Raw genomic sequence first — 27,365 nt, 5'->3', positions numbered from 1 at the left:
AAGTCAATTTTTTAAAATAAAATAAAATACTTGACTTTTTTTTTTTTTTAATCATGTAACGTCTCACGTCCAGGATTCGAAATCTGGGTTAAGCACTTGATGGCTCCGGCATCCCTTACATCTCCTGTAACATAGTCACATAAATGGTATTAGAGTGAAACCTCTCCCAGTAAGATGTGGTTCGGGGACATGTGACACCCGAATAAAGATGGGTATATGAATGAATCGAGACCACATCCGAATAAGAGTAATGTTGAGAATAGGATGACAAAGATAGAGTTAAAGAAAATGAAAGTTACTAGCTATAAAAACTTCATAGTCAAGCGTGTTTTACTTACAACAATTTTATGTTGGGTGGTTTCTTATGAATTTTCCTACGATGCATGTGAGTGACGACAAAACATACTGAAAGGATTAGCGTTGGTCTGTGGGGATAGTAGGTAACATGATCATGTCGTAAAGGCCATAAGGTGTCGATCCCGACATAATTACGTTTTTTTTTAAATTATAATAATAATAATAATAAAACATGATTAACATTAAATTTGTGGAGAGACATGAGGACCGTAATGTGGATGATTTTTGGAACATTATTGTAAGAAAATCATGGACTCGTAATTCACATGTTGTTGCTTAATTCATTAAATTATTTAATTAATAATTTATTCCTTAAATTCCAAACAACATTAAAATAAAATAAAAAAAACAAAACAAAAAACAAAATATTCCCAATCTGAAGGTGTGTGTTTTGGTCTTGTGGGTACGCTGTTGTTTGAATATTCTCAGATGTGAAGCCAAGAAAATTCCAAGAACTCCTTTTCTTCTCTCTTCTTACCTAAGCAATTACGTCTCTACTTTGCTTTCTACGTACCCCTTTCATCAAATCTTTCCAAATGTCAAACCTTTTTTTTAAGTATATATGACCTAATAACAACCCCTCTATGCTCGGTTTAATAACGTCTCATCCATGTGTTTTTCTTTTAGTATTGTCGTATGTGGGTCTGCATGTGACCGTGGAGATTCGATTTGATGACATGTGTACTTAGATTTACGTGAATATGATTATGAATAAGTGTTCTATGATGTGGGTATTGAGTTGTAATATTGCATGTTATTTATGACGAGATATATTGATTGTCGAGCACATTTAGGGTTATGGCTAATCCGATTTTATAGTGTTATTAATGGTGAGCATAGATAGCAACTGTGAGATCCCACATTGATTAGAGAGGGGAACGAGTACCAACGAGGACGTTGGGCCGAGAAGAGGGATGAATTGTGAAATCCCACATCGGTTGGAGATGGGTACGAAGCATTTTTTATAAGGGTGTGAAAACTTCTCCTTAATAGACACGTTTTAAAAACCTTAAGGATAAACCCAAAAAAGGACAATATCTGTTGGCGGTGGGTTTGAGTTGTTACATGAACACTATACGAGACAAAATCGAACTTCTAAAAACATAAATGTAAAAAGGCCAGATCGTTACAAGTACAGTCACGTTCATCCTATCTTTTACACAGACAAGTAAGTTTGTTTTCGTTACGAGTTTAACACGAAAGCTCTTGTGATCGTGAAAGTCAAAGGATCCCATTGTCAAAAGGCACATACAAAAGATAGTTTGAATAAGCATCGTTCAATCCTTTTCCCAACTTACAACGTCAAGAAAACAAGAAGAAAAAAAAAGGTGGGTATGATTCATAGTGTGATGTCGTGTGGGCATGTTTCTTGCCCCCACAAACATGCCATTTTCCATTGCGATAAACGAGGACATGCTCTATTTTGACACCCATTTTTGTGTCTAATTTAGACATTCTTTTGACTTCAAAACTTGAACAAAAAAAACCGAACCATACGGATAATAGATATTCCAAAACGTGTGTGGGAGTTGTTTCTCCAAATGTTTGGTGGATTTTTGTTTATGTTCTTTTAACTCTTCTTGTTTTAATAATAATACTTTGTTCCCTTTTCATCTTATAATTACTATTCCAAGGTTTTTTATTTTGTCTTTTGATGTTTAACTACTAACATATGTGTTGTTGTAAAGCCGACGGCGATACGTAACAGGCTAATGACGGTGGGCTTAAGCTGTTACAAATAGTATTAGAGCCAGACACTAGAGGTGGATTGTGAGATCCCACATTGATTAGAGAGGGAACGAAGTATTCCTTATAACAGTGTAGAAACTTCTCCCTAGAAGATGTATTTGAAAACTGTGAGACTAACGGCGATACGTAATGGGTCAAAACGAAAATTCTTTGATCTCAGTGGGATTGGGCTGTTACACGTTTTAAAATTGTGAGGCTCACGATGATATATAACGAGTCAAAACGGAAATTGTTTGTTAACGATAGGGTTGGGTTGTTTCATACTGTAATGTATTTCTACTCTAACAATAGTTTTGAAACGTTTAATAAACGATAAGAGTAATATTGCAACTTTTGAAGTATTTTTAAAATCAAACCCGTAAACTTTAAGGGTATTTTTGTAATTTAACATAAACGAAAAAAAACATTAAAAGAAAAGAAAAGAAAAATGGATTTTATGAAATTGGAACGTTGAAAAGGTTTGAAGAACACAAAAGCATTTGCTCTTTTGTGGCTATGCAAAATAGCGACAAGTGTGTGGCCATAGTGAATTCATTTTTCAATTTTTTTTTTTTTTTTAATTTTTAAATTTCATCACTTCCATAAAAGAAATTTAAAATAATATTAATGATATTTAATTTTTATTTTCCATTTATACGGTTTTAAAACACGTGTACTAAAGAGGTTTCCACCTCTTATAAGACGTATTTCGTTCCCCTCTCTGATCGATATAAAATCTCACAGAAATAATAAAAACTGATAAAAAAATTTAACCAACCGACCATGAAAATGGTGTATCAGTGTAGTCTCCTATAGTTAATAAATTCAAAATTTTTAATAGCTATAAATATTTACCTATGCAACACATTTATGAATATGACCATAAATTCTGCCACAATTATCCTATCTATAACAAAATTCATATAATGCAATATTAATTACGCTAATTCTAGAATATTCCATGAGTCACGCTTTATATAACTTTACATTATTAAAAACGTCAAAGTATTATTTTAAAGTCAAATCGAAGCCAATAATTGGCGCCTGACCGAAACAAACATATCGTTGTCGTTTTTATTATGATCAGATCATATATAGTGACAGTTATAAGAGAGGGCAACTATATTTTCAACGACAAAGAAGTTTGATCGGAACGGGTAAGAGGGGGGCAACTACATTTTGAACGATAAAGAAGTTTGATCAAAACGGGTGATTGAGATGTAATGAGATCGAGGACAGTAATAATTGTGTAAATACAAATCGAAATTAATAACGAAAACATGTGATATAATTTGGAACATTTTGAACATGCCAAAACCGACCATACATAATGAAAGAAACATGTTGTAATGGTTTGGTTTGGTTTGGTCTGGTCTGTGTTCTTGCGGCGGAGCAGTAGCAAGTTATGTCTGACTAGATTTTGTGAAGTCATATAATTTAATGAAACACTTGAATAATTGCATGCCTTTGCTTCTCTCTCTCTCTCTATATATATGTGTATATATATATATATCATCCAAAGGGCCCACAAAATGAAGAATCAATATTGATAATAATTACTTCACCTTTTTACTTGATTGACATTTTCATTATATTTTAAATGAGATGTGTACGTATGGAGCACGATAGAGTCGGTATAGAGATGTCGTCTTTGTCTCCTATCTTGTTTTCTATTCTCACAAAATTCGTTATTTCGTTCTCTACATCTTTCACGGTTTCAGAAAACAATTGTGTATAGGTGTTGAGAGCGTCTGTTGTCTTTGTAGAGTAAGAGTAGGATCTTGGACGGGCTTCCTTCGCGTGACCTAGAAATAAAAATCGGTTCGTGCTACTATAAGACCTCTAAACTACTTCCTCAAGACGGGGTATGAGAATTACTATGAAAGGAAAAGGGTCGAGTCCTGGGGACTTATTCGAACTGAAACTCTTGCTTATTGGTTGAGCGGCTTCTTTGTGAAAGAATTCGAAAAGAGAAAAAGTCGCTTTTGACCTCTCGGCCACTCTCCCCTTCCCATGTATAACCATTACATACACCCAGCAAGTAACTTAGGAGTGATTTTAAACCACTTTTTGATCAAATTCATAGCCTTTTAGAAGACCTTTGAGCCACAATGCCTCTTTCAATGCTTCAGTTAAGGCAATAAATTTTGTCCAGTGATTAACGGTAACAGCCTAAATCCACCACAAGCAAATATTGTTTGTTTTGATTCATTATATATCGCCATCAGTTTCAAGGTTTTAAAACACGTCTATTAGGGAGAGGCTTCCACACACTTACAAAGAATGTTTCGTTCCTCCCTCCAATCGATATGGAAACTCATGTTAACAGTGCTATATCGACAATGGAAAGATCTTCCAGCTAACCAGTTCCTAGTAAGAACAGATACCCTCAAAATGGCCTTCTTCTATTGTCTATGTCTCCACCATCGTTCGAATCAACATATCAATCGATTCAACCTCATCTTAATATCCGTAAGTCCCACATTTGCTGAACCCTTGAAGCATCTGAATTTACTAGATGCATGATGGTTGTTATATCTACGACCCCTTTAAACGAGAAGACGGGAGTCAACTCTAAAGTGCAAGTATATACTACCGACAATTGACGTTTAAAACATGTCTCAACACACAAGGACATATCAAAGTGGAACAAGTGTAACCCTAGGAACAATAATTTAAGGATAATTTCCACTAATGTTTGAAAAATTCAAAGTACATATTCTACTTATTACTATCACTAAATTTTGGGCCAAAAACACAAAATAATATAAAAGAAGCACCCTAACAGCAAAGTGCTGTTAAACTACAAAACAATCATACATAATAATCATGTAAGTGAAAATAATGAGTAAATGTTTTTTTATTATTATTATTATTATTATTTTCATTAATTATTTTAAATACTTTTCTAGTGGATTAATTAATAAATTAATAAACATGGTTGACTCATCATTAGTTTGCTAAAGGAGATATTAATTAGGACATAAGCCTAACTAATATAAATATTTTAAATTAAATATCATTTTTTTTTTTAATTATTATATTATTTTAAAGAAAACAAATTAGGTGTTACTCTTTTAGCTTATCGTTATTCAATTTTGCTCTCGAGAATTTCAAATGTTTTTGTCTGAACGGAAGAATTTTACCTAAAAACTATTCGTTTATTGAGCTAAATGTCAAATTTGAAATTGACTTTTAATTCTGTTAAAATTAGAGTTTTTATTATTTTAGGCACCAAAATGTAAATTAATAAAAAAAATTAAGCATATTCAAAAGTTTAGAAACGAAAACGAAGGTTAAAGAACCAATACGATGTAATTTAAAATGTGAATCGAACAAACGTTCTACGACGTGGGTTGTTTCATGTATCGGGTGACTTTGAAAAAATAAAAAAACGCTTTATCTTTTGATCCAACAACCGTACCTTCCACCTTCAATAATGTTATTTTAAGTGTGACACATTTAAATTATTAACTTTATAGAAAATGTTTTACATCACGTTGGGCACACATTAATTTAGTAGTAAGACATAATCATGTTATGAACTCTCTAATCAAGTCTTTAATGACTTGTGTTTGGGTTTAATTTCTATGAATAATGGACTTCGGCTCGTCATTCTAGAAGTTTTTTACGTATGATTTATTGATTTTAATATGGTGAAAGAAGAGATATATGAATGAACCGAAACCAAATGTGAATGAGGTGCATCTTTTTTCTCGATGAATAGGTTATACAAACTTTAAAATTAAGCATGTCTTTCTCGAAACGTTTTTATTGTCTGAGTGTGAGATCTCACATCGGTTGGAGAGGGGAACGGACTATTCCTTATAAAGATATGGAAACCTCTCCCTAGCAGACGTGTTTTAAACCGTGAGGCTGATAGCGATACGTAATGGGCTAAAGTGGATAATGTCTGCTAACAGTGAGCTTAGGTTATTACAAATGGTATCAGAACCAAACACTGAGAAGTGTGCCAGCGAGGACGTTGGGCTCCCAATGGGGATGAATTGTGAGATCTCACATCGATTGGAGAGGGGAACGAAACATTCCTTATAAGGGTGTGGAAACCTCTCCCTACTAGACAAGTTTTAAAACCGTGAGATTGACAGCAATACGTAATGGGCTAAAACGGACAATATTTGCTAGGTTGGATTGGGTTATTACAAATGGTATCAGAGCCAAACATCAGGCGGTGTGCCAGTGAGGACGTTGGGCTCCCAATGGGGTGAATTGTGAGATCTCACATCGATTGGAGACGGAAACGAAACATTGCTTATAAGGGTGTGGAAGTCTCTTCCTAGTAGACGTGTTTTAAAACCGTAAGGCTGACAACGATACGTAACGGGCAAAGTAGACAATATCTTGCCTCTCGTTGAGGGTATATGTCTAAACTAGTTAGGTTACGTTCGGGTCGATCCATCAAAAAGAGCCCGTCAAGAATTACTATTTAGAAGTACAACAAGTTTTGACACATTCAAGTAATGATAAAGAAATGGTTTAGGTCACGTGGGAAACATATAGTAGAATGACTTGTGTTAGGGTTTGAATGATTTAATTAAGAGGGTAAGCTAAGTGGGATTATGATATGAATGCGACATGTCGTTCCTTTTTCTTCCTTTATATTTACCTTTTCAATATGCCTTTTTAAATGTCTCCATTTATACCCACTTAGTGTTTATAAAATATTCCCTAATTTCTTTCACCAACAGACAACATTCTTCTATTTTAATGGCTTTAATTTTGCATGGCTCACCAAACCAAGCCACGCGGATAATCCCGAGTAATTCCGAGTAGGAATCGATGGTTACTATCTATACTAACAAGGTGCACCTTCTTTTTTAGTAGCTCATTTACAGGAACGTCAAAGTTAAGCGTGTTTAGCTTAGAGTAATTCTATGTTGGATGATGTGAAGAGGGGAACGAAGACACGTTTTAAAACTGTAAGACTGAAGGTGATACGTAATGAACTAAAATTCATAATATTTGTTAACGGTGGGTTTGGACTGTTACAAATGAGTCCTCGAAACATTAGATTATTTTAATATAACGTTGGAAACGACAAACACTTGTGTTGGGGTCATGATGTCGGATTTGAGAAACTAAATTAAATTTAAAAATATATAACAAAGTAGTGGAAGGCCTACTAGGGTTAGGTATTCAACACTCTACTTCCCATGCCTTTTTATGATTATTACTTTTATTATTATTATTATTATCATTATTATTGGATGGAATTTATTTCAAATCTTATCCTTTATTCTTTAAAATTTTGCATTAAAAAACTATTTTTATTTTTATTATTCTATTTTACTTATTCAATTTAAATATTCTTATATTTTAAATTTTATTTTATTTTAGTTAAATTATTTTTATTTTTATTTAAGTTAAATCTTATCTTATATTTCATCCGTTATTTATTGATATTATTTTAAAAAATTATAAATTTATTTAGATATAAAATTAAATATTAATTTTAGATTAAAATCTGAAAATTTTGATTATAACAACTAATATATATAGATATTATAATCGAACCAAATCAACCTGAATATATTATTAATTTTAAAAAGTATCTTTTTTTCGTTCGATATATATATATATAATTTAATTATATAATTATTTATTCATTCTAAATCTTTAAAATATAATTTTTCAAATATTTAAACATTTAAATAAAAAATAGATATTTGCATTTTTTCGATAAAAGCAAAATTTTAAATAAACGTTGGAACAAAACTTGGATCTTTATTCAAGAAAATTACTACTTTTGAACTGCATTTCTACGAAAAGCTATTGCGTTCTTCGTCTCTATACTCTGTAACGTTTCTTTTCTGGCTTTTTTCAGTATCTTGCTTGTTCCTCCAACGTAGCTTCGTTTATTATTGGTTACGGACGAAACTTGACAAACTTTTGTCTGTACTTTTGGCTTCTTCAAAACCTTACTCGACGGCGATATCTCACATATCTTTACTTGACGACTCTGTTTTCGAGCTTTTTCGTTGTGGCAATTTTGTATATATCGTTTCTCAATTTCTACTGCCTTCTCTTCTAATTCCTTCGTCTTCAGCTCATACATTTGCTTCCATTTGAACGATTCCTTATGCTTCATCATCTCAATAACACTGTTGACAGCATCTTTACCAAACTTTCTTTCGTAGAATGTTTTCCACAATTTGTTTGTTACTGGAGTGAGGTCTCTTCCTTTCGAACAGTTCTCTATACGCATCAGTTGCTCGACGGTGCAATGCGGCAAAATATGTTCAAGAAAATTTAGATCGGTTTCGCCAACGTCTTCGAGAAATCTCAGGCTATCTATGGCTTTGTTTACTTGTTGAGACATTGTTTGGCAGACTCGAGAGGGCTCAGGTTTAGCACTCGTCTAAGTTTGAAGTAGATGACTAAAGCTTATACCATTACAATGCATATCGTCCTCCTTTTATAGTTAAATGGTTAGAATTTCAAATTTTATTTTAAAATATTGTAATCTTTTATTTTAAAATATTTATATATTTAAATCTCAATTGTTACTATATTTAAATTATTTTTAAAATATTTAAATATATTCATTCTTATCGTATTTAAATTATTTTTAAAATATTTATTCTACAATATTTAAATATCTAAATTTTTATTACTAAAATATTTAAGATATGATGATATTCTAACACTCAATTTCTTTTTCTATTTTTAATTTTAATTTCATTTTATTCTTATAATTAATTATAAATATTAAAATTCAACCACTAAATTTAAATTTTAATATTTTATAAATACTTTATTATAGAAAATATTAAAAAAAATCTTATATAATTCTGAAGCGCCAAGTGGCATGTTGAAATGAAGCTATCACCACGTGGCTTTGACTTTGATTTAGTTGGATCCCACAAATTCACAGCTGGCACTCACACGTCATTTGCCACGTAACCATGTGAAATTAATAAATGTTTCCCAAATAAAATGATATCTCTTTTTTTATAGAAATAATCCAATAAATTTAGAGTCGGCACTCACTTGTAGGGGTGTACATTCAACTAAATAACTCGGACCAACCCCACCCGAACTATAAAGATTTGATTGGGTTAGATTAGCATTTTAGATAGGGTTTGATTCATTATTCTGAACCCGAACTAAATCGGTTCGATTTCAGGTTTCTTGGACAAAACCTTCCAATTGACCCGAGCCAAATAAAAATATATAAAAAATATTAAGAATTTTTTTTAATGGGTTTAGTAGAGTAGTACTTTAGCCCGTCTAAATAGACTCACGCGAAAGAAAATACATGTTTATTTATATTATTTTGTTATTTTTATGTTTAGTTTCTTTTATATATATATATTTTAATAATAATTATAGATTGATTTGTGTTTATGCGTGAACTTTTAATATATTTTATCTAAGATTATATTCGAGTAATTATAAACTGTGGATAAATAAAATTAAAAAAAATGGACAACCCAACCCGAATCCAACCCGAAAATAGTGGGCTGAGTTGGGTTGGGTTACTAATCCAATCAACCCGAACTTTTGGGTTGGATCAAAAAAATCGCTTAACCCAACCCAATCCGGACCATGTACACCTGTCATTCCATATTAATCTAAACAATTTCCTCTTTATTTCATTTTGATTATATTTTAACATTTATTTTATTTTCCAAATTTCGTACTAAAAAATATTTTTGTCTATGTAGAAATAATATAATTACCATCGAATATTAATTATTTTAAAAAAATCTATTTATCCACCGTACATATAACATTAATAATTAAAATCTCATCAAATTCAAATATTAAATATTCACAAGTCATAACGTATTACTAACATTGATTACGAGCATTAAATATTCTTAATTTTCATAATAATCTTAAAAGTAGGGCAGTATACGGTTGGGTTGCAACTCAACCCGACCAAAAACGTCAACTCCTTTCAATTTTTTCAAATTTATTTTAAACATCCTATTAACACTTTTATTGAGATATGGTATCGGTTCATTCATGTACGTATTGTAACAACGTTGAGATGAATTGAAGAGTCCAAGCCCAAATAATAATGGGCTAATGGCTCCAATTTGGACTGTCATTTTGTCCTAAGTTTTTAGAATTTTGTATCAAGTAACCCGACCATTGTTCGAGACTAGATTGTCACTAGAGATGTCTATAGAGTAGGACGGAGAAGTCCTCTCCTCTTCCATTTCTGCCAATTATTTCATTTTCCGTGTTCGCAAAATTCTCCATTTATTTTTGTCGGAACCGGGGCAAGAATAGGATTCTCCAGGTAAAAATTTACCGTTAATTATTCCTTTAAAAGTTTTTATTTTTAATATAATCTTTATTAAAAAATTGGAAAAAAAAATCTTAATAATCAATTTATTTCAGTAGCAAATATATATATAAGGTTGTACTAACATAATTTCTAAAAATTTAAAATTTAATATTACAATATAATCTTTAACAATTAAAAAAAAATTACAAATATTATCATTAAAGTCTCCAAATTAACTAATTTGTTTTTTTATACACAGTTTTCGTTTTTTCTGATAGAATAATATGATTATGTCTTATAACGACTCTATTTTAAAAGAAAAGTAGGTCGTTGTAACTATTCATAAAGTAAAAGATCCTTTATGTAATGACTCAAGCCCCAACATTTCCGTGCCATATGGTTACGTTACCTACTCCTTACTATTAAGAGTGAAAACTATCTTCACATACCAACAACAAGTCATTCCAGCATGTTTTGTCCTCACTCACATGCATCACAAAATTGCTCTACGTAATGTACGCTTAACCATGAAGTAAATAATGGGTACATGAATGAACCGAGACCACGTGCAAACGAGAGCAATCCTAAAGATAGTATGACTAAGAAAAACTTAAAAGAATTGAAACAAAGCATGCTGAAAGGCTTCGGGTTAGTCTTCAATCTTAATAAACGAGTAATAGGTAACGTGTCATGTTATAAGGGATGTAATGAAAATTTAACGTGTCTATGTCACAGTAGCTAACGTGTGCAAAAAGAAATTTAAAAAACATAATTTTAAAAATAAAAAAATAAAAAAGAGAATTATAATAATGTAATAAAATAATAATTGTTTTTTTTTTTTTTTTTTTTAATAGTTGTCTTAAATGGCGTGCGTTCGACCAAAGCAGCCAACTTGTTTGTTAGATTTTATATAATTAATCCATATCCATATATAAATCCAAAGGACATTGTCCGTACAGTTTCATAATTTTATCCCATTTCCCAAAATACCCCTCTTAGTTTATTCCTTTTATCAATTTTTTTTTTTAAATATGTATTTATTTATCCATTTATTCAAATTATTTGTTACAATTAAGCCTTAAAGAATTTTGTTTAATCAATTAAACCGTTAAATATTTTAAAAAATGTCAGTTGTGACACCCGAGTAAATGACAGATACATGGAATGAATTTAATAAGAAAATTTAGAGGACTAAGACATTTAGAATGTGTCGGGTAAGTTCTTGCTTGTAACGTATGTGTTGCTAAGATTCCCAATTCATATAGCTCAGATATTTTCCCTGTGATATAGTCACGTTATCTATTCACCACTTTTTAAGGAAGAAAATTGTCTTCACAGACCAAACACAATTCCTTCCAACATGTTTTGTTCTCATTCACATATACCTAGAAGAGCTTCTAGAAGGTCACCGACAGATAATTACTCCAAGTAAAGTACGTTTAACTATGAAGTTCATTCATTTATTATTGTTTTACTCGAACGTCTCGAGAAAATTGGATTTTTGTGTTGAGATAAGCAAAACTCAAATTTATAAGTGATTCAAAATGTTAACGAGTGAACGCTGACAACCATAATGTAAAAATCGATAAACTTTGGTAAGTTGCATAAAAGTTGATATTTTTCGCTCCAACACATTATTATTCATGTGATCCAAATGAAAAAATATTAGCCACCTATCTTCTCTTAATTAATATTTAATTTCATTTTAATTATTGAAAAAATAAATAATAATAATCATAATGCAAGTAAACAAATAAATAAATTAAATTGCCAGAATTATGGCTCTTTTTTTAAATTGACCTCATTAATAAGTCAACATTTTTACTTTATTATCCATTTTAATTTTATCGTTTTTAGAGAAAATAGCAGGGACCAAGGTAAATAAATAATTAATTATTTTTTAAAAAAAATTTGCATAAATTAATATTTTATTTTCTTTTTTGACAAGTGGGAATTAAAAAAATTAAAATAAAAAACGAATCAAAATTAACCCTATTTTTTAATTTATTATTATTATTATTTTTAATAAAATGGGATATTCATCCTCTTTTTACCCCTCGGGGCTTTCAGTAGAGTAGAAACTAAGCTTTTTGAAGCGTAAAGGTGGCACCGAGTAGGGTTTTTATTTTTACTGCTTCGAGTTCGGATCTATTTTCACCTAAATTAATTATAAGCTGACGTCGGGACGAATAGAATAAATTGCAAATACGACAACTAAGTAAGTAAATGAAAAAGAAAGACTGACCTAAATATCGGTGAACGGGTTAGAGTGGTAAGGTGATGTGAAGGTTAAGTAATGTTATCATAGCCCTTAATATTTAATATTTATTTAATTTAATTGATTTTATGCCTATAAATTGCTCTGTTATTGCGGTTTTTCGATTTGCTTTTTTCCCCCAATCTCTCTCTCTCTCTCTCTCTCTCTCTCGTTTTCTCTCCCGATTTCATTTTCTTCGATCAAATCAAAAACAGATCCAAATCCGAATCCGAATCCGAATCCGAATCCGCCATATGTACCAATCAAATTCCTCCTCCTCTTCCTCTCAGAAATTCATGGCCTCCGCCAACGCCGGCGTCGGTGGTGGTGGCGGTGGCGGTGGTGGTAGTGGTGGTGGTCTCACTCGGTACGGTTCCGCGCCTGGATCTCTTCTGACTTCGGCAGTGGATTCCGTGATTGGAAGTCGGCATCCGGACTCTGTTTCCTCGCTCCATACGCCGCCGTCGTTCAGTGGCCACTACTTCTCCTCCGCCGACTCCTCCCTGAAATCGTCGTCGTCCACTGCCGCTGCCGCGAGGTCGTACGGAATCCATGATTTAGCCCTAGGCGATTTCTCGACGGCTAGAAATTTCAATAGCAATGGTGGTCAATCCTCTTCCTCTTCGCCGTTAGTTCGCCAGAAAAGCTCGCCGGCTGGATTCCTCAGCCATCTCTCCGTCGCCGAACGAAACGGTACACTCTCACTCTCTCTCTAATTTTGTTCCCGTCTTCACCGGCGCGTGGTTTTCACCGCGTTTCTTCTCAACCGTTGACTATATTCCTCCCCTAGTTCACGAAAATATACCCCTCAACCTTTCAAAATGACCAAATTAGCCTCCCTGCTCTTAAACCGTATCCCACACGGACTTTTAAATTGAGTTTAATTAACTATTTTTTAGGTCCACTATATTTCAAATTTATTGCTATTTATTAATAATTATTTTTTGTATATATTTTTAATTAAAAAAGTGAATTATTTTTCTTTAAATCCAGGTCATAAGTCACGTGCAAGATGCTGTGAGCATCGCAATTGCATGATGATGTCAATTTGCGTTTAATTTATTATTTATTTTTTTATTTTCCGATCCTTAGATGGCTGAAAGCCGACATGTAGTTTCGGTGCCCATTGTAGTTTTAAGTAGTGCCGTTGTTTTCGAGCATTATTTTAATAATAGTGGAAATGTAATCCATTATTGATTTAATTGGGAAATGATTCACTACGGATGATTCTAGGAAAAGCTTTTAAAACTATGGTACAAAACCTTGGTCTAGTCCCGTCGGGTTAGATTGGGTCGGTAGGTTTTGTTTGATTCAATTCGTCGATTTTTCATTTTCATTTGATTGAAGATTTTAAAAAGTAGTTTTCGATGTTCGGTCTTTAATCGTCGATATCATTTAATTATCTTTTGTATTGAATTTTGTTGAAAAATAAAGAATTAATAAATTTTTATTGACTTAAAAGGTATTGATATTATTATTATTTTTATTTATTAAGAATTAACGTTATAATTATTTGGGTAAAAATCAAATTATCCTCACTTGATTGATATATATATATATATATATATATGAATTATTATAAAATATTTTGATGTTATTGTAGTACTAGAAATAGTATGGTCCACAAATTGAGGAACTAGATATTTTATACGACATGCTTGACTGGATTAGATTCCAGTGGGCCTTTGTATATTTATATATATATATATATATTTTGTGATTCTTTTAATTTGTTTATAAAATTACGACCCACGGCTATCAAATATTGTCTTCTTTAGTGTCTTTGTTTTTCGGACTTTTTCTAAAAAATAGAGGTTTTCATACCTTTACAAAGAATGTTTCGTCCGACGTGAGATCTCACAATCCACCCACCTTCAAAACCTAGTGTCTTCGTTGGCACTCATTTCTCTCTCCAATCCATGTGAGATCTCACAATCCACCTTCCTTAGGAGCCTTGTGTCACGGTCATGCATGTCCAAGACGTGTTGTCAATGGCTGCATCTGCATGACAGATATCCCGATCTTGCTTGTCCATGGTTGCATGCCCGTCCCAAACCCCTTTTACATGCTTTTCATCCTAGATACGTTTTTACGATTCTATATTGGGTCAGTATGAGGGTGCATGACTGTTCACCAAAATCGTGTCTACACGCTAAAATGTCCCAAAATGTACTGTAGGGAGATATGACTAGTTGTCAACTTCTTCCTATCCAATAGTTATATGCACTAAGCCGTTGTTGTTGCCTTTTTGCTTACATTCCCATATAACACAATTTCCAATTTCTCAAATCTTGCTTTCAAAACTCTTTTTCGAAATCTCTCTGCCTCCGTTTTCTAAAACTTTTTTCTTGAACCGAGGCCAAAGGCTCGAGCATACGTCGCTTGGCCATAGGCGACGCAAGATTAACTCACTTGTTACTAGGAAGTAAGTGTCGCAGAATTGCAAGTTCGCTGCCATCAAAGTGCGATTGTAACACCTAGCATCCTTGCTGGCACACCTTCTAGTGTTGGGCTCTCGTGGACTTAAGCTAGTACAACTATTCTCTAATTAAACATACTATTATTCAACTTTTTAACATACTCTTCTTATTAAAGTAAGTCGATAAAGTATTGTTTATAAGAACGTGGAAAAAACAGGAGGAGGGTTTTCATTGACAATGGGAGGTGGTGGGAATGGCATAGGAAGACTGAAGTCCCAAGTGAGAATGAACGGCCAAGATTCACTTTCTCAAATCTCTGAAATGAGTGAAAGCTTTATGGAGGCAGCCAATTCCTCTGCCAATGGCCTTACCCCCTCTACCTTTGGCATGGACTCTTCTTGGGACACTTCCAATAACTCCATTGTCTTTGGTGCCCCTCATGCTAAAACTTCCCGGCACCATCCCGATGCGGAGTTCTTCACCACCCTCGAGTCCCAGGTAGACTTAAATTCGATTATCGTTTATCTATTCATTTAAGTTAGCTCGTCTTTGTAGTGTTGAGTGATTATGAACTTGTTGATGGTTGGCCTTATTTGCGTAATTTTCAGTTTAGTATGCCGCAGACAACTCTAGAAATGGCAACTGTGGAGAGGCTGCTTCATATCCCTGAACACTCTGCTCCTTGTAAGATTCGAGCTAAGCGTGGTTGTGCCACTCATCCTCGTAGTATCGCCGAACGGGTTAGTCTAAATTTTACGTGCATTGCATGTGTTATGAACTTTGCATGAAATTCCTCGACTTAATTATAGTGCTTCTACAGGAGAGGAGAACGAGAATCAGTGGAAAATTGAAGAAACTTCAAGACCTTGTTCCCAACATGGATAAGGTAAACTTCAAGACCTCGAAATTTTAGCGTTCTTTTCTTTTACCCTCCACCTAATAAAAAAATTCTTAGGTATTTTAGAATCGAGACCACGTCTGAATGAGAACGTTTTAAGAATGGGAATGATCCTGAGAATATGATAGTTGAGAAATATTTAAGAAAATTGAAAGTTACTACTTATACGAATAAGGTGTTCGTTAAAAAAAAAATGAAAGGTTACTTATGACACCGGAATAAAAGAGGAGTACATGAATGAACCGAGACCACATTTGAATGAAAAAGATCTATGAGATAGGATAGCTAAGAAATGCTTAGAAGTGGGGAATAAGTAACGTGACTATATCGTAAGGGATTCTAGGGAATGTCGGGACATATAGGTGCGGAATCTTGATTTCAAATCCTCATCTAAATCCTGGACATGGGTTGAAGATGTATTTCGTATTCGGTGACTCAATTATAAGAATTTCAAAATTAACGTGTTTAGCTTGAAACAATTTTATGTTGGATGAACTTGTTTGAGTTTAGTAAGAAAACTTGTGAATGAAAACAAAATTTTCTCTATTGTATATGATTGTTTTGTCGTATTATTGCAGCAAACAAGCTACTCAGACATGTTAGACTTAGCAGTGCAACACATCAAAGGTCTTCAACATCAAATTCAGGTCTGTTCTAAACGTTAATCTTATACCAACATCGAATTTTCCTAGTATGATGTGAGTGATGACAAAACATATTGGAATTACTCGTGTTGATTTGTGGGAATAGTCTTCACTCTTAGAAGTAAGGAGTAAGTAACGTGCTCATGTTACATAAAATGTTGGGATCATCAAGTGCTCTTAGAAGCAAGTAGTAAGTAGCGTGCCCACGTTGCACAGAAATATCATGGTTATCAAGCCTCACATCTGAGGCACGGGTCATTACAATATCCTACCATTTTTTCGTTAAAACGAGAAGTGGGTTGAATTGAGTTAGAACTCTAAATCCTTAGACAGTTTCTAATACTTCAAATTTGTTTATAATCCTTTAATCAACCGAACTATAATCGGTTCGTTCGATAAAATACATATAATATTTAATATTCGAGTTTTTAATTTTGTTGTTTTTTCAGATGCTTAACAAAGAAGCTGAGAGTTGCACCTGTGGAAACAAAGAATGCTTATAACATTTGGAATTAATGAGAGTTGGAATGAATGGTACCTCAAATTTTGCCCTTTTTATTTGTTTGTACATAAAGGAAGTAAGTCTCAAATTTTAATGGGAATCATAAGCTTAATTTTTTTTTTAATGTAAAATAATTTTGACTCTCGTTATTTTCATTCAATTATTGATCGTCTTTTCGAGAATGTTCAACTCATAAGTTTAGTTTATGAAGGTGTTCGATGAAGTTTGAAAACTCGAGCTTGTAAAATCCGTGTTGGAATGTTAACGACATACTTATTCTTATGTTTAGCTCTTTACTTTCGTTGCTTTCTCATTCTGATGGTAGACAAACTTATTTTTGTCTTTCTTATACACGCTCGTTGTTGTTTTAATTTTATTCTTCTTCTTAATCTTTTTTTACAACCGATGTTTCGGTAAAAAAAAAAATGTAAATTTAAGTTTATCTAGAACGTGATTGTTTAATGATAAAAGTTTTTATTTTTTTAAATACATTTTAATACTTTCTTAATTTTTTTTAATATTATTAAAATGCATATTTAATATTATTTATCAATATATAAAAAAAATTAAGATTGTTAATTCTCGTGAGCAACATTGAAAATGACATCACTTATGTTTTTTTGTTCGGTTGGTCAATTTCTATTTTATTATTCTCCACATTTTAAAATAAAATTTAAAATTTAGAGAAAAAAAAAATTACTAAATAATTGAAAATTGTCCAATATTTTATACATACATATACATACATACATATATGTATACATACATATATATACACATACATATATACATATACATACACATATATATACACATACATATATACATACATATACACATACATACATACATACATATATATACATATATACATATACATACATATATACATACACATACATACATACATATATACATACATATATATACATACACATACATACATATATATACATACACATACATATAGACATGCATATATACATGTATATACATACATATATATACATACACATACATATATATACATATACATACATACATATAGACATGCATATATACATATACATACATATAGCATGCATATATACATATATATACATACACATACATACATATATATACATATACATACATATATACATACATATATACATATACATACATATATACATATACATACACATACATATATATACATATACATACATATAGACATGCATATATACATATATATATACATACATATATATACATACACATACATACATATATATACATATACATACATATAGACATGCATATATACATATACATACATATATATACATACACATACATACATATATACATATACATACATATAGACATGCATATATACATATATATACATATATATACATATATATACATATATATATATACATACACATACATATATATATAATCTGAAAGAGATGGTGGAGGGAAGGCACTACCACTAGCGCTACATGCGCAGTTTGTCTCTCTGCCAGCTCTGCTTCTTCAACCTCCGCCATTCCATTCATTATTGCTCTTCTTTTTCTCTCTCTAAAAGCTTGTTGTCACATCTTCCCAACTCCATCCTCTTCCTTCCTTCCTTCCTTCCACAATCTCGATAATCGAACCCCCGAATCCCTAGAAGGAATCAGAAGAAACAGAGAGGGACAAACGCGCACAATCGGAACCTAGGCAATGTCGTCGTCGGACGATGAAGGAGGTGAGGAGTATCTCTTCAAGATCGTCATCATCGGAGACTCGGCGGTTGGTAAATCCAATTTGTTGTCTCGTTATGCTAGAAACGAGTTCAATCTCCATTCCAAGGCCACCATCGGCGTTGAATTCCAGACTCAGGTTATGGATATTGATGGCAAAGAGGTTAAGGCTCAGATTTGGGATACTGCCGGCCAGGAACGGTTTCGCGCCGTCACCTCTGCCTATTACCGTGGCGCCGTCGGTGCTCTCATCGTTTACGATATTAGCCGCCGTTCCACTTTCGATAGTGTCGGCCGATGGCTCGACGAGCTCAAGAGTGAGTGCCTGACTCAGACTTACCTTTTTCTTTTGATGTTGTTCTTGCTCTGCCATTTTAGTTGAGATATATAGATCTGAACTCTTCTCTTTTTCGAATTTTGTTGGGAGTGATTTCATTTCCTGTTCGCTGCGGTATTTTATTCTAAATTGACCTAGGCTCGCAACATCCTCTAAAAGATTTTGTTCAATTACTTGAACTAACTCCATCATATGAAAGAGATTGCAGGTCTTGATTCTTGAACTTCGAAATTATCCAGATCTAGTCCTGTATCGTATTTTCTCTGCAGAATTACTGCCGAATTTGTAATGAATTTCTATTAGTCGGATTTAGCTTGTTCATTCCCCCTGAAAATTACACTTATTAGCATCCAATTCGATATTGCTTTCAAAACTGTAATCGGAAATATCTATCTTTCGTTCTCAGATTTCAAATTACTCTCACATTTTCAAGCTTTGATTCTCTCGAGTTTCAAATGTTGGTGTCGGAAACTCACAATTCAATGCCAAAAAACTACTTCTTAGCATAGCTGATTAAAATCAATATGTAGAACTTACCAACTCATATTTCACCTATTTGGCTTTTCAGATTGATCAATGAATCTGTACTGTGTCACTTGAGATCTTATAAAACTTCTGGTTTAGACGTCCTTTGAGCAATTGTTCATAATTTAGATGTATCCATTCCTATATGACTGATTATATTAAAATTTTCAGTTGCTTTGAGTATGCCATTTTGATCGAAAGTTCAGTTCCTTTCATGGAAATGAAATTACTCAATGCTGCTAATGATGCTAATGATGCTATCCCCTCATGGCCTCACCTTGTAGTTGAGAACATGCTGGTTTAAATCCTATTTTGAACCCTAAACTCTTGACACTTGCTCTCTTGGGTCCTTGTACTTTTGAAATATTTGGTTTCCTCCCTAAACTCTTGACACTTTCTATTGTATTTAACATAAATCTTGGTTTATGGTATGGGTGGATAGTTGTTGATGCAGACCTTGGGTAGATATGAATTTGATGCAAATTTTCATCCGAGAATCAAATTTGCTGTTTCCCATTGTGGTGAAGCGAGTTTGTAGTATCATGAAAATAACATCTCGTGATAAGAGAGATGGGTCGAACCATCAACTTTTAGGATGGTAATTGGTATCTTAATTCCGGTAGATGACCCGACTGTGATATAGTGGGCACAAAGTTATCTATGTCTGTTCCACTGTATATTTCTTAGAGTTGTTGTTCTTTCCCATTTTTAATGATGAATTTATGCTATCAAGTTGCTTAAATGATCAGAGTTTTGATTCGAATCATTATGCAGCTCATTCCGATACCACAGTGGCCAGGATGCTAGTTGGAAACAAATGCGACTTGGAGAACATTAGGGACGTGACTGTCGAGGAAGGCACGAGTCTTGCAGAAGCCGAAGGGTTCTTCTTCATGGAAACGTCTGCTTTAGACTCAACGAATGTTAAAAAGGCTTTCGAGATCGTGATCCGAGAAATATACAACAATGTGAGCAGGAAGGTCCTGAACTCAGATACCTACAAAGCAGAATTATCGGTCAACCGGGTGAGCCTCGTCAAGGACGGTGGATCGAAGCAATCAGAAAGCTATTTGTCTTGCTGTTCCAGGTGATCTTCATCTCTTCATGTTGGGTTCTGCTTAGTTTCTTCTGTCTTGTTTGCTGGTGTGGTGCATTCAAATTGGTTGTTTTTCTATGTTTGTTTCCATTATTATAGCTTCTCCAAAAGCTCCTCCTAGACCGACCATTTCCATATATAGAAATGAAATTATTTATTTGAATTTAATTAAAGACAAGAAGAAACATTTTTGTATTAATTATATTATTATTTGAAGCAAATATGAACAGATTTATTAAGTTTGTAAAGTGAATCATGATCAATAGGATCTTCCATGTTCAGATGTTCTAATTATTGCTTCTTTTTTTTTCTCATTCTGTGGACCTCTCTGCACATTTTTCTCCAGATTTTTCAGTGCTGCAAAATCGTTGTTTTCTTATTAGTTGATGGTTCAGTAGCACTCGAGTAGAGGAGTGCATAAATGAATTAAAACAATATCGAGTGCATAAATGAATTAAAACTATATTCGAATGAGAGTAATATTGACAATAAGATGACTAATTAAAAATCTTAAAATAATTGAAAGTTATTATCTACGTTAACAATGTATACCTTCTTTTTGGGTAGTTCAATCATAGGAATTTTATGATGGAAGGTATTTTTTTTGTAACAATTCTAGGTGACCTCTTAAAAATTGAACTAATGATAATGTTCTTTTACATAAAATTATGTAGGTTTATGTAGTATGATTGATTGAATAATTTTAAATGATCAAAAGTTGATTAGATTAATTTAAAAGATATTTTTGAATAATATGTATTTCCCAGAGTTTTTTTTTTTTTTTTTTTTTGGTTTTATTTCAGGCTCTTGTACTAATTTAGATCGAGAGGAATTGAAAGGGATGATTTGAGGCTTTATTGAAACTATATTTACTCTAGAGGATGCATTTTTATTCTATATGATGTAATCCAATTGTCAATTTAGTATGATGATGTATTTTGTCGATTATATAATCGATGAACCATTTTGACTCCCAAATAATAAACAAAAACTATTTCAAGTCACTAATTTGAGCGTTTTTTACATAGTAAATTTCGAACGATGGCACAAAAAAAAAACCGAAGAAAAAGACGAAATTAAAAAATTGAACAGAATAAAAACATAAACTTTGACTTGAATGATAACCATTCTTGGTTTTCTAGAAGCTTTTCCTTTTCTTAAAATGTAATTATCTTCCTTTTCAGCTACCACTTTGATATTTTGTTCCTTCCTTTGTTTCTTGTTTTTGGGTTTTGGTTTTCCAATCACTGAGATCTCCAATACTTAGCCGTTTCAAATCCATTTTTGGCATAGCGGTAGTCCTCAAATGCTTGTGCAATTTCAGATTGCGAGTTCATCACAAACGGTCCATATTGAACAATTGGTTCATTCAGAGGCTTCCCTGCAATCAGAACAAACCTCAATGGCTTTGAAGATTTGTTCCACACACTTACCCCATTTCCACCTCCCAATACTAGGACATGGTGAGCAGCCACCGGGGACGAACTCGGGGACCCGAACACTCCTTCACCGTCGATTATGTACACGAAAGAGGTCCATGTGTCTGGGATGCTTTGATGCACTTGAGCTCTTGGTTTCAAAATGAAGTCGAGGTACATGGTTGGCGTTTGAGTGTAGATTGGAGAACGGACTCCCATGGACTCGCCTGCTATGACACGAACTTCCACACCGTCTTTCTCTGCTCTCAGAATGTTGTCGCTTGGGATCTCCTGATACCTTGGCTTCATCCTAATGACATTCATTAATTTAACAGACATTGAATACATTTTCGAATCTACATTCTACCAATACAATGAAGGAAAAAGAGTTACATTTTGTCACGGGATGCAAGATTGATCCAAAGCTGCAAGCCCTTTTGAGAACCTGCACCAGCAGGCATTTCAGAATGGACTATACCTCGTCCCGCTGTCATCCACTGTGCCCCAAAACCAAATCTCAATATGTTATTTAATTTATTTATTGCGTCATTGAACTTCTTTTTGAAATTGTTTAATTACCTGGACATCCCCTGTTCTAATTGTACCCTTGTGGCCAGCAAAATCTTGATGGGTAATCCCTCCCTAAAATAATCCACAAATAAATAAATACATAAAAATAATTGAAAATTTGTCCCCCAGTCTACAGTTTATTCCTTTCATCACAGAAATTAGAGAATTTACTTGTAACATATACGTCACTGTCTCAAAACCTGAAAGAAAAAGAAATTTGACATCAGAATTTGAAGAAAAAAAACATTATAACAGCAACACTCACAAAAATCTGAAATATAAACTCTGAATAATTTTACAATTTACGAGTACTGCTTCTTCTAACCTCTATTAATATATTAATTTAATTAAACAGGAACACAAATTAAAACGAAGTATCCAGCAAATTAGAAAAGTTGAATCCGTAGAACAGTTCCGTTGTTGAAGAACGAAAATTCAATTTTAAGGAACGAACCTCTGTGAGGATGATCGGGGAATCCAGCCGGTGGAGTGACTGCAATGAATGAAACAATTGGAAAAAATTCAATTCGTAGATAGAGAAATAAGAAGAAACTGAGAAAACGAAATCAAAAGAAGCAAAACAACAATCGGATTGCGATTCGGTTACCAGAGAAATCATCGAGCATGAGAAATGGATCCAGATTCTTCAAATCATTCCTAAATCAAAGATCAGAAGATAAAATCAGCGGCGGCGGAGGCGGCGGAGAAGAAGAGCAGAAAACACGAAGAAAAAGAAAACGAAGAAGAAGAAAGAGACCTTCCGATGCCTCGACGAACGACGGCGCCGTCGCCTTCGTTCTGGAGTTTAGCAAGAATCTTCTTGATGACGGAGCGAGGCCTGTCGAAGGCGGACGGAGAATGACTGGAACTGGACATAGTGGATGAACTAATGGCGGAGAATGCGGCGGCGGGGAAGAAGAATCCGAGAGAAATAATGGCGGGAGTCAATGGAAGGAACTGAAAAAAGAAACTGATGAACTGAATTGGGATTATGATAAGAGAATTGAAATTTATATATATACTGAAATGAAAAGGGTAATTTGGGGATTTGGGTTTGAAATCGTTGGAAAATTCAGAGTTGGATTTCTCTTTTTTTGACTTTTTTATTTATTTAGTTGAATATGACGTCATCGATGAATCATCATGACGAAGAGCTTTTCTCTAACATTTTTTATAATTATTTTATTAAAAATATCATTTTAATCCTTATATTTCAAATTTTGTTCTATTTAATCATTTTTATTTCAATTTGGTTCCTTTTTTTCCTTTTATTTTCAAAATTATTTCTCAAAATTTGTTTTTAGACTAAATTTAAATATTTTTAATATAAATAGGGTAAAAGACAAGATTATATTCTCTATCTTGGAGACATTATCTTTGTCTGTCCAATAATTCATTTAATATAAATAAATAGATAAATATATATATATATATATATATATTAAAAATAAATTAGTTAGTTTAGAATAATAAATTTTTGTAATTGTTATTATTATTTTTTTAAATATGTTGGTGGAAATAATTAAAAACATTAAATGCAATTCCTAGTAAGTCGGGTTTGGGCCAGGGTTTGGGCTATTTAAGTGGGCCTGACTATTATCCATTCGGTTCATAAAAGCCCATAAAAAAAAGCTTCTCAATTTGTTCTTCAGCTGTCGTCCCCGCCTATAATTAGGGCATTCCATTCCACCTCTAAAACCCTAGAAACCATGGGGGGTTTGGGAAATTCAGACAAGGCTTCTGAAGCTTCTCTTCGAAACCCTAGAAATAAGCGCAAACAGCGGCCTCCAAACAAGCTACGCACCAAGCCTAAGAGCGCCAAGAAGAGGAAGTCCGATCCCACCCTTAATACCGATGCGCAAAATGCCACAAATGGTAGTGAAAGCAGTGCATTGGAGGCGCTTCCATTGGAGCCCTTCAGCTTTTTTTTGGATGAGTTCCAGACGGCTAATGACGTGCAAGTATCTTCGCTGGAGCTTGACTCCATGAAAGGTACTTTACTAATTTGGAGAATTTCTCCTTTTTTCGCGCGCGCGCGCGCGCGTGTTTGTGGTAGAAGTCTTTCTTGGTCTTATCTGTATTTGCCAGACGAGTTTTGGAGTTGCCAATTTGGTGTGCTGATGGTGATTATTGTTAAAAGGATTATAGTTTTATGGGTTTACACAATTAGTTGAGTGGAAAAGAATATAAGATATTTTGGAGTGTTGAATTGCTGTTGGTGTTCTAATATGACGTTCTTTGTTATATGGTCTTGTAAGTACGGTTGAAAAAGAGGAAGTGTTTGCCTTTTTTCTGTATTGCGTGAGATTTTGTCTATTCTTTATAATGATTGGAGAATTTTTTAGGTAGATGCATTCTGGGTCCTCCCCAAAGTTCAATTCAGGATGACAAAACCTTGGTTAAACATATTAAGGAAGCTTTTGGATCATCGTGGAAAGAAGTTCTTTGTAAAGGGAAACTCTTGGAGGGAGAGACTGCTCCGGGCAGTCCTGCTGTCCTTATAATCAGCACATCTGCAATTAGGGCGATTGAACTTTTAAAGTAAGATGGAGACTGCTTTTCTGCTGGTATTGAAATATATGGAATTAAGTGTCTGATTTTGTATAACTCGTTGATTTACATTCATCAGGGGTTTTCGGTCGCTAACTCAAGAATGCCATGCTGTTAAGCTTTTCTCGAAGCACATGAAAATTGAGGAACAGGTAGTTATAAGATTCTTTCTATGCTCTTTTTTATTTTTCTTTTAGGTGATTCAGATATAAGAGTAACACATGCTTGCTATTTATTTCATTTTGTCATAATGTTTCAAGTTGTATGATCCCCTTTATCTAATTCATGCTTGTCACTAAACAAAGTGGGGATTATAATTGTAAACATATTGCTAGCTGGAACAAGTGGGAAAAACTCCTTTTAAGTGTATTTACTTTATTGGGTTTGGGAAATGATAACAAACAAGAAAAATATTTCTGAGGCTGTTGCTATGTTGAGCTTGTTATTTGCACGTCAGTCTGATCCCGTTTTCTCAATGGTATATTACCATTCCCTTCCAAACTCTTAGCACAAACTTTTACATCTTTTACTGCTTTCAAAGTTTCACTTTATTTTTCTATTCTATTGGTTTACTACGTCCAAATTAGTGCTCTTTTGAAGTCTGGTGAACAGTTTTTTTTTTTCCTAAAGTGAGCATGTTTAGCGTGGGCCTCTGTGTTTCAGGCTGGGCCTTGCTTCTTTGAAGTGAGGTGCCACAGTTGAGCCTTTGATCTAGGTGCGCACCTGGGTGTGACTTTCAAAACACTTGTCCAATTTATGCACAGTTATGTTAATTATATGAAATGCTCAGCTCAACTCTCAAAATAACATCAGCTGGCTGTGTTGGCTACAATTTTATTTCTTAATTTTTAAGTTTGGGAAATGAAGACAAACCGAAATGTTCAACAGAGGTAGATACTGTGCTGAACCCTATTGCACGTCAGTCTGATCCCTAATTTTTTATTGGGTGTAATCCATGAACTTATACAAGTTTTTTTTTTTTTGGGGGGGGGGGGGGGGGGGATTCCAGTTTTTGTACTTATGTTATGTCATGATTTGGTCCACTCTCAAATCCTCATTTTTGCTGTACTGTTATTTTTTTCCCTTTATGATGGGTGCAGGTAGAGCTGTTGAAGAACCGTGTTAACATAGCGAGTGGTACACCAAGCAGGTTAGCTTTCTTGGATATATCACCATTGGTTCAAGAGTTCCAGTTCTAGGATCTCATTTCTGTTAAAAGAGTGCCGTTGTATTGTCAGAGTAGTAAATGTTGAAAGTCTCCAACCTTCTTCCTGGATTTACCACGGCTTGCATTGATATTCGAAGTTCATTATTTTCTTTCCATTCATTCTAAAATTGGTCAAGTGTTTAACTGATTCATTCTTTTTCACATTTTCTTCTGTTCAATTTAGGATTAAAAAATTGATTGATATCGAGGCCTTGGGGCTTTCAAGATTAGCAGTTATTGTGCTCGACGTTCAACCGGATGTTAAGGGCTATTCTTTATTTTCGCTTCCACAAGTCAGGTTTGAACATCATTTATTTGTCTCAACCTCACCTAATATTCATTCAAATCTTTTGTTCCATGCTCTTGGATTGTGTAAAGAAAATTCAAGTTGTGAAACTCTGAGAATCCCATAATCTATCTCTCGACATCTCTTACTAAAAGAATTCATATTGCAGAGATGAATTCTGGGATTTGTACAAGAGCTATTTACACCAGCGAGTTGTTGAGGGTGGGCTGCGAATTTGCCTCTTCGGACCTTTACAACCATCTCGTAAACGACGGAAAAAAGAAGTTACCAGTCCAGGCAAATAAGGTACCAAGTCCGAGTTCTTTTTAGAGTTAGACTTGGTTGGACCATCCCTGTTGTTAATGTATCCCTTGAGTTAACGAATTCCAACAAATTAATTTCTCATCATCATTTTTCCCCTCTCCATTGCAATATGGCCATTTTGGTTGGGTTGTACCAAATTTTGCAACATCAGCGTAGAGTCCTATTGTTATAGTTTTGCTTCTAGTTCCAAAATATAAATGGAAAATGGTCTTGCTTTTCTTGAACTCAGCTATGTGAAATATTAGATGGAAGC

At 33.6% G+C, this 27,365-nt stretch overlaps 5 protein-coding genes and 2 non-coding genes across 8 annotated transcripts; 5 read left to right on the top strand and 2 right to left on the bottom strand.

Annotated features, from left to right (window-relative positions):
* Window positions 1-7,846: 7,846 nt before the first annotated feature.
* On the bottom strand, window positions 7,847-8,425 carry LOC111790279 (uncharacterized). Its single transcript, XM_023671142.2, has one exon. The coding sequence runs from the start codon at window positions 8,423-8,425 to the stop codon at window positions 7,847-7,849; it is 579 nt and encodes a 192-aa protein (XP_023526910.2).
* A 4,298-nt stretch (window positions 8,426-12,723) lies between these two features.
* On the top strand, window positions 12,724-17,348 carry LOC111789937 (basic helix-loop-helix (bHLH) DNA-binding superfamily protein). 2 transcript variants are annotated; one of them, XM_023670672.2, is made up of 6 exons: window positions 12,724-13,295; window positions 15,243-15,520; window positions 15,631-15,762; window positions 15,843-15,908; window positions 16,499-16,567; window positions 17,014-17,348. In XM_023670672.2, the coding sequence occupies exons 1-6, from the start codon at window positions 12,857-12,859 to the stop codon at window positions 17,065-17,067; spliced, it is 1,038 nt and encodes a 345-aa protein (XP_023526440.2). In that variant the 5' UTR covers window positions 12,724-12,856; the 3' UTR covers window positions 17,068-17,348. The 2 variants fall into 2 exon arrangements, with proteins under 2 accessions (XP_023526440.2, XP_086978419.1); XM_087122293.1 differs by having other exon boundaries at window positions 15,240-15,520.
* Window positions 17,349-18,528: 1,180 nt separating this feature from the next.
* On the top strand, window positions 18,529-21,048 carry LOC111790579 (ras-related protein RABA5d). The gene is made up of 2 exons (XM_023671538.2): window positions 18,529-19,116; window positions 20,436-21,048. The coding sequence occupies exons 1-2, from the start codon at window positions 18,780-18,782 to the stop codon at window positions 20,750-20,752; spliced, it is 654 nt and encodes a 217-aa protein (XP_023527306.1). The 5' UTR covers window positions 18,529-18,779; the 3' UTR covers window positions 20,753-21,048.
* Window positions 21,049-21,587: 539 nt separating this feature from the next.
* On the bottom strand, window positions 21,588-23,715 carry LOC111790577 (RmlC-like cupins superfamily protein). Its single transcript, XM_023671535.2, has 7 exons — window positions 23,503-23,715; window positions 23,353-23,402; window positions 23,200-23,238; window positions 22,917-22,945; window positions 22,755-22,817; window positions 22,569-22,672; window positions 21,588-22,485 (listed from the first exon to the last, which is right to left on the bottom strand). Exons 1-7 carry the CDS (start codon window positions 23,619-23,621, stop codon window positions 22,002-22,004), a joined length of 888 nt encoding a protein of 295 aa, XP_023527303.2. The 5' UTR covers window positions 23,622-23,715; the 3' UTR covers window positions 21,588-22,001.
* A 696-nt stretch (window positions 23,716-24,411) lies between these two features.
* On the top strand, window positions 24,412-27,336 carry LOC111790578 (U3 containing 90S pre-ribosomal complex subunit). Its single transcript, XM_023671536.2, has 6 exons — window positions 24,412-24,737; window positions 25,091-25,286; window positions 25,375-25,447; window positions 26,396-26,445; window positions 26,687-26,800; window positions 26,958-27,336. The coding sequence occupies exons 1-6, from the start codon at window positions 24,455-24,457 to the stop codon at window positions 27,091-27,093; spliced, it is 852 nt and encodes a 283-aa protein (XP_023527304.2). The 5' UTR covers window positions 24,412-24,454; the 3' UTR covers window positions 27,094-27,336.
* Window positions 25,679-25,764, top strand: LOC111791931 (small nucleolar RNA Z122). Its single transcript, XR_002814719.2, has one exon. It is a non-coding gene; the product is annotated as a small nucleolar RNA Z122 (small nucleolar RNA).
* LOC111791932 (small nucleolar RNA Z122) lies at window positions 26,149-26,230 on the top strand. The gene has a single exon (XR_002814721.1). It is a non-coding gene; the product is annotated as a small nucleolar RNA Z122 (small nucleolar RNA).
* Window positions 27,337-27,365: the final 29 nt, after the last annotated feature.

Source organism: Cucurbita pepo, chromosome 3, assembly GCF_057944985.1.
Source record: "Cucurbita pepo subsp. pepo isolate OVF chromosome 3, ASM5794498v1, whole genome shotgun sequence".
NCBI classification, from domain to species: Eukaryota; Viridiplantae; Streptophyta; class Magnoliopsida; order Cucurbitales; family Cucurbitaceae; genus Cucurbita; species Cucurbita pepo.
This window is presented reverse-complemented; position numbering and strand designations above follow the sequence as displayed.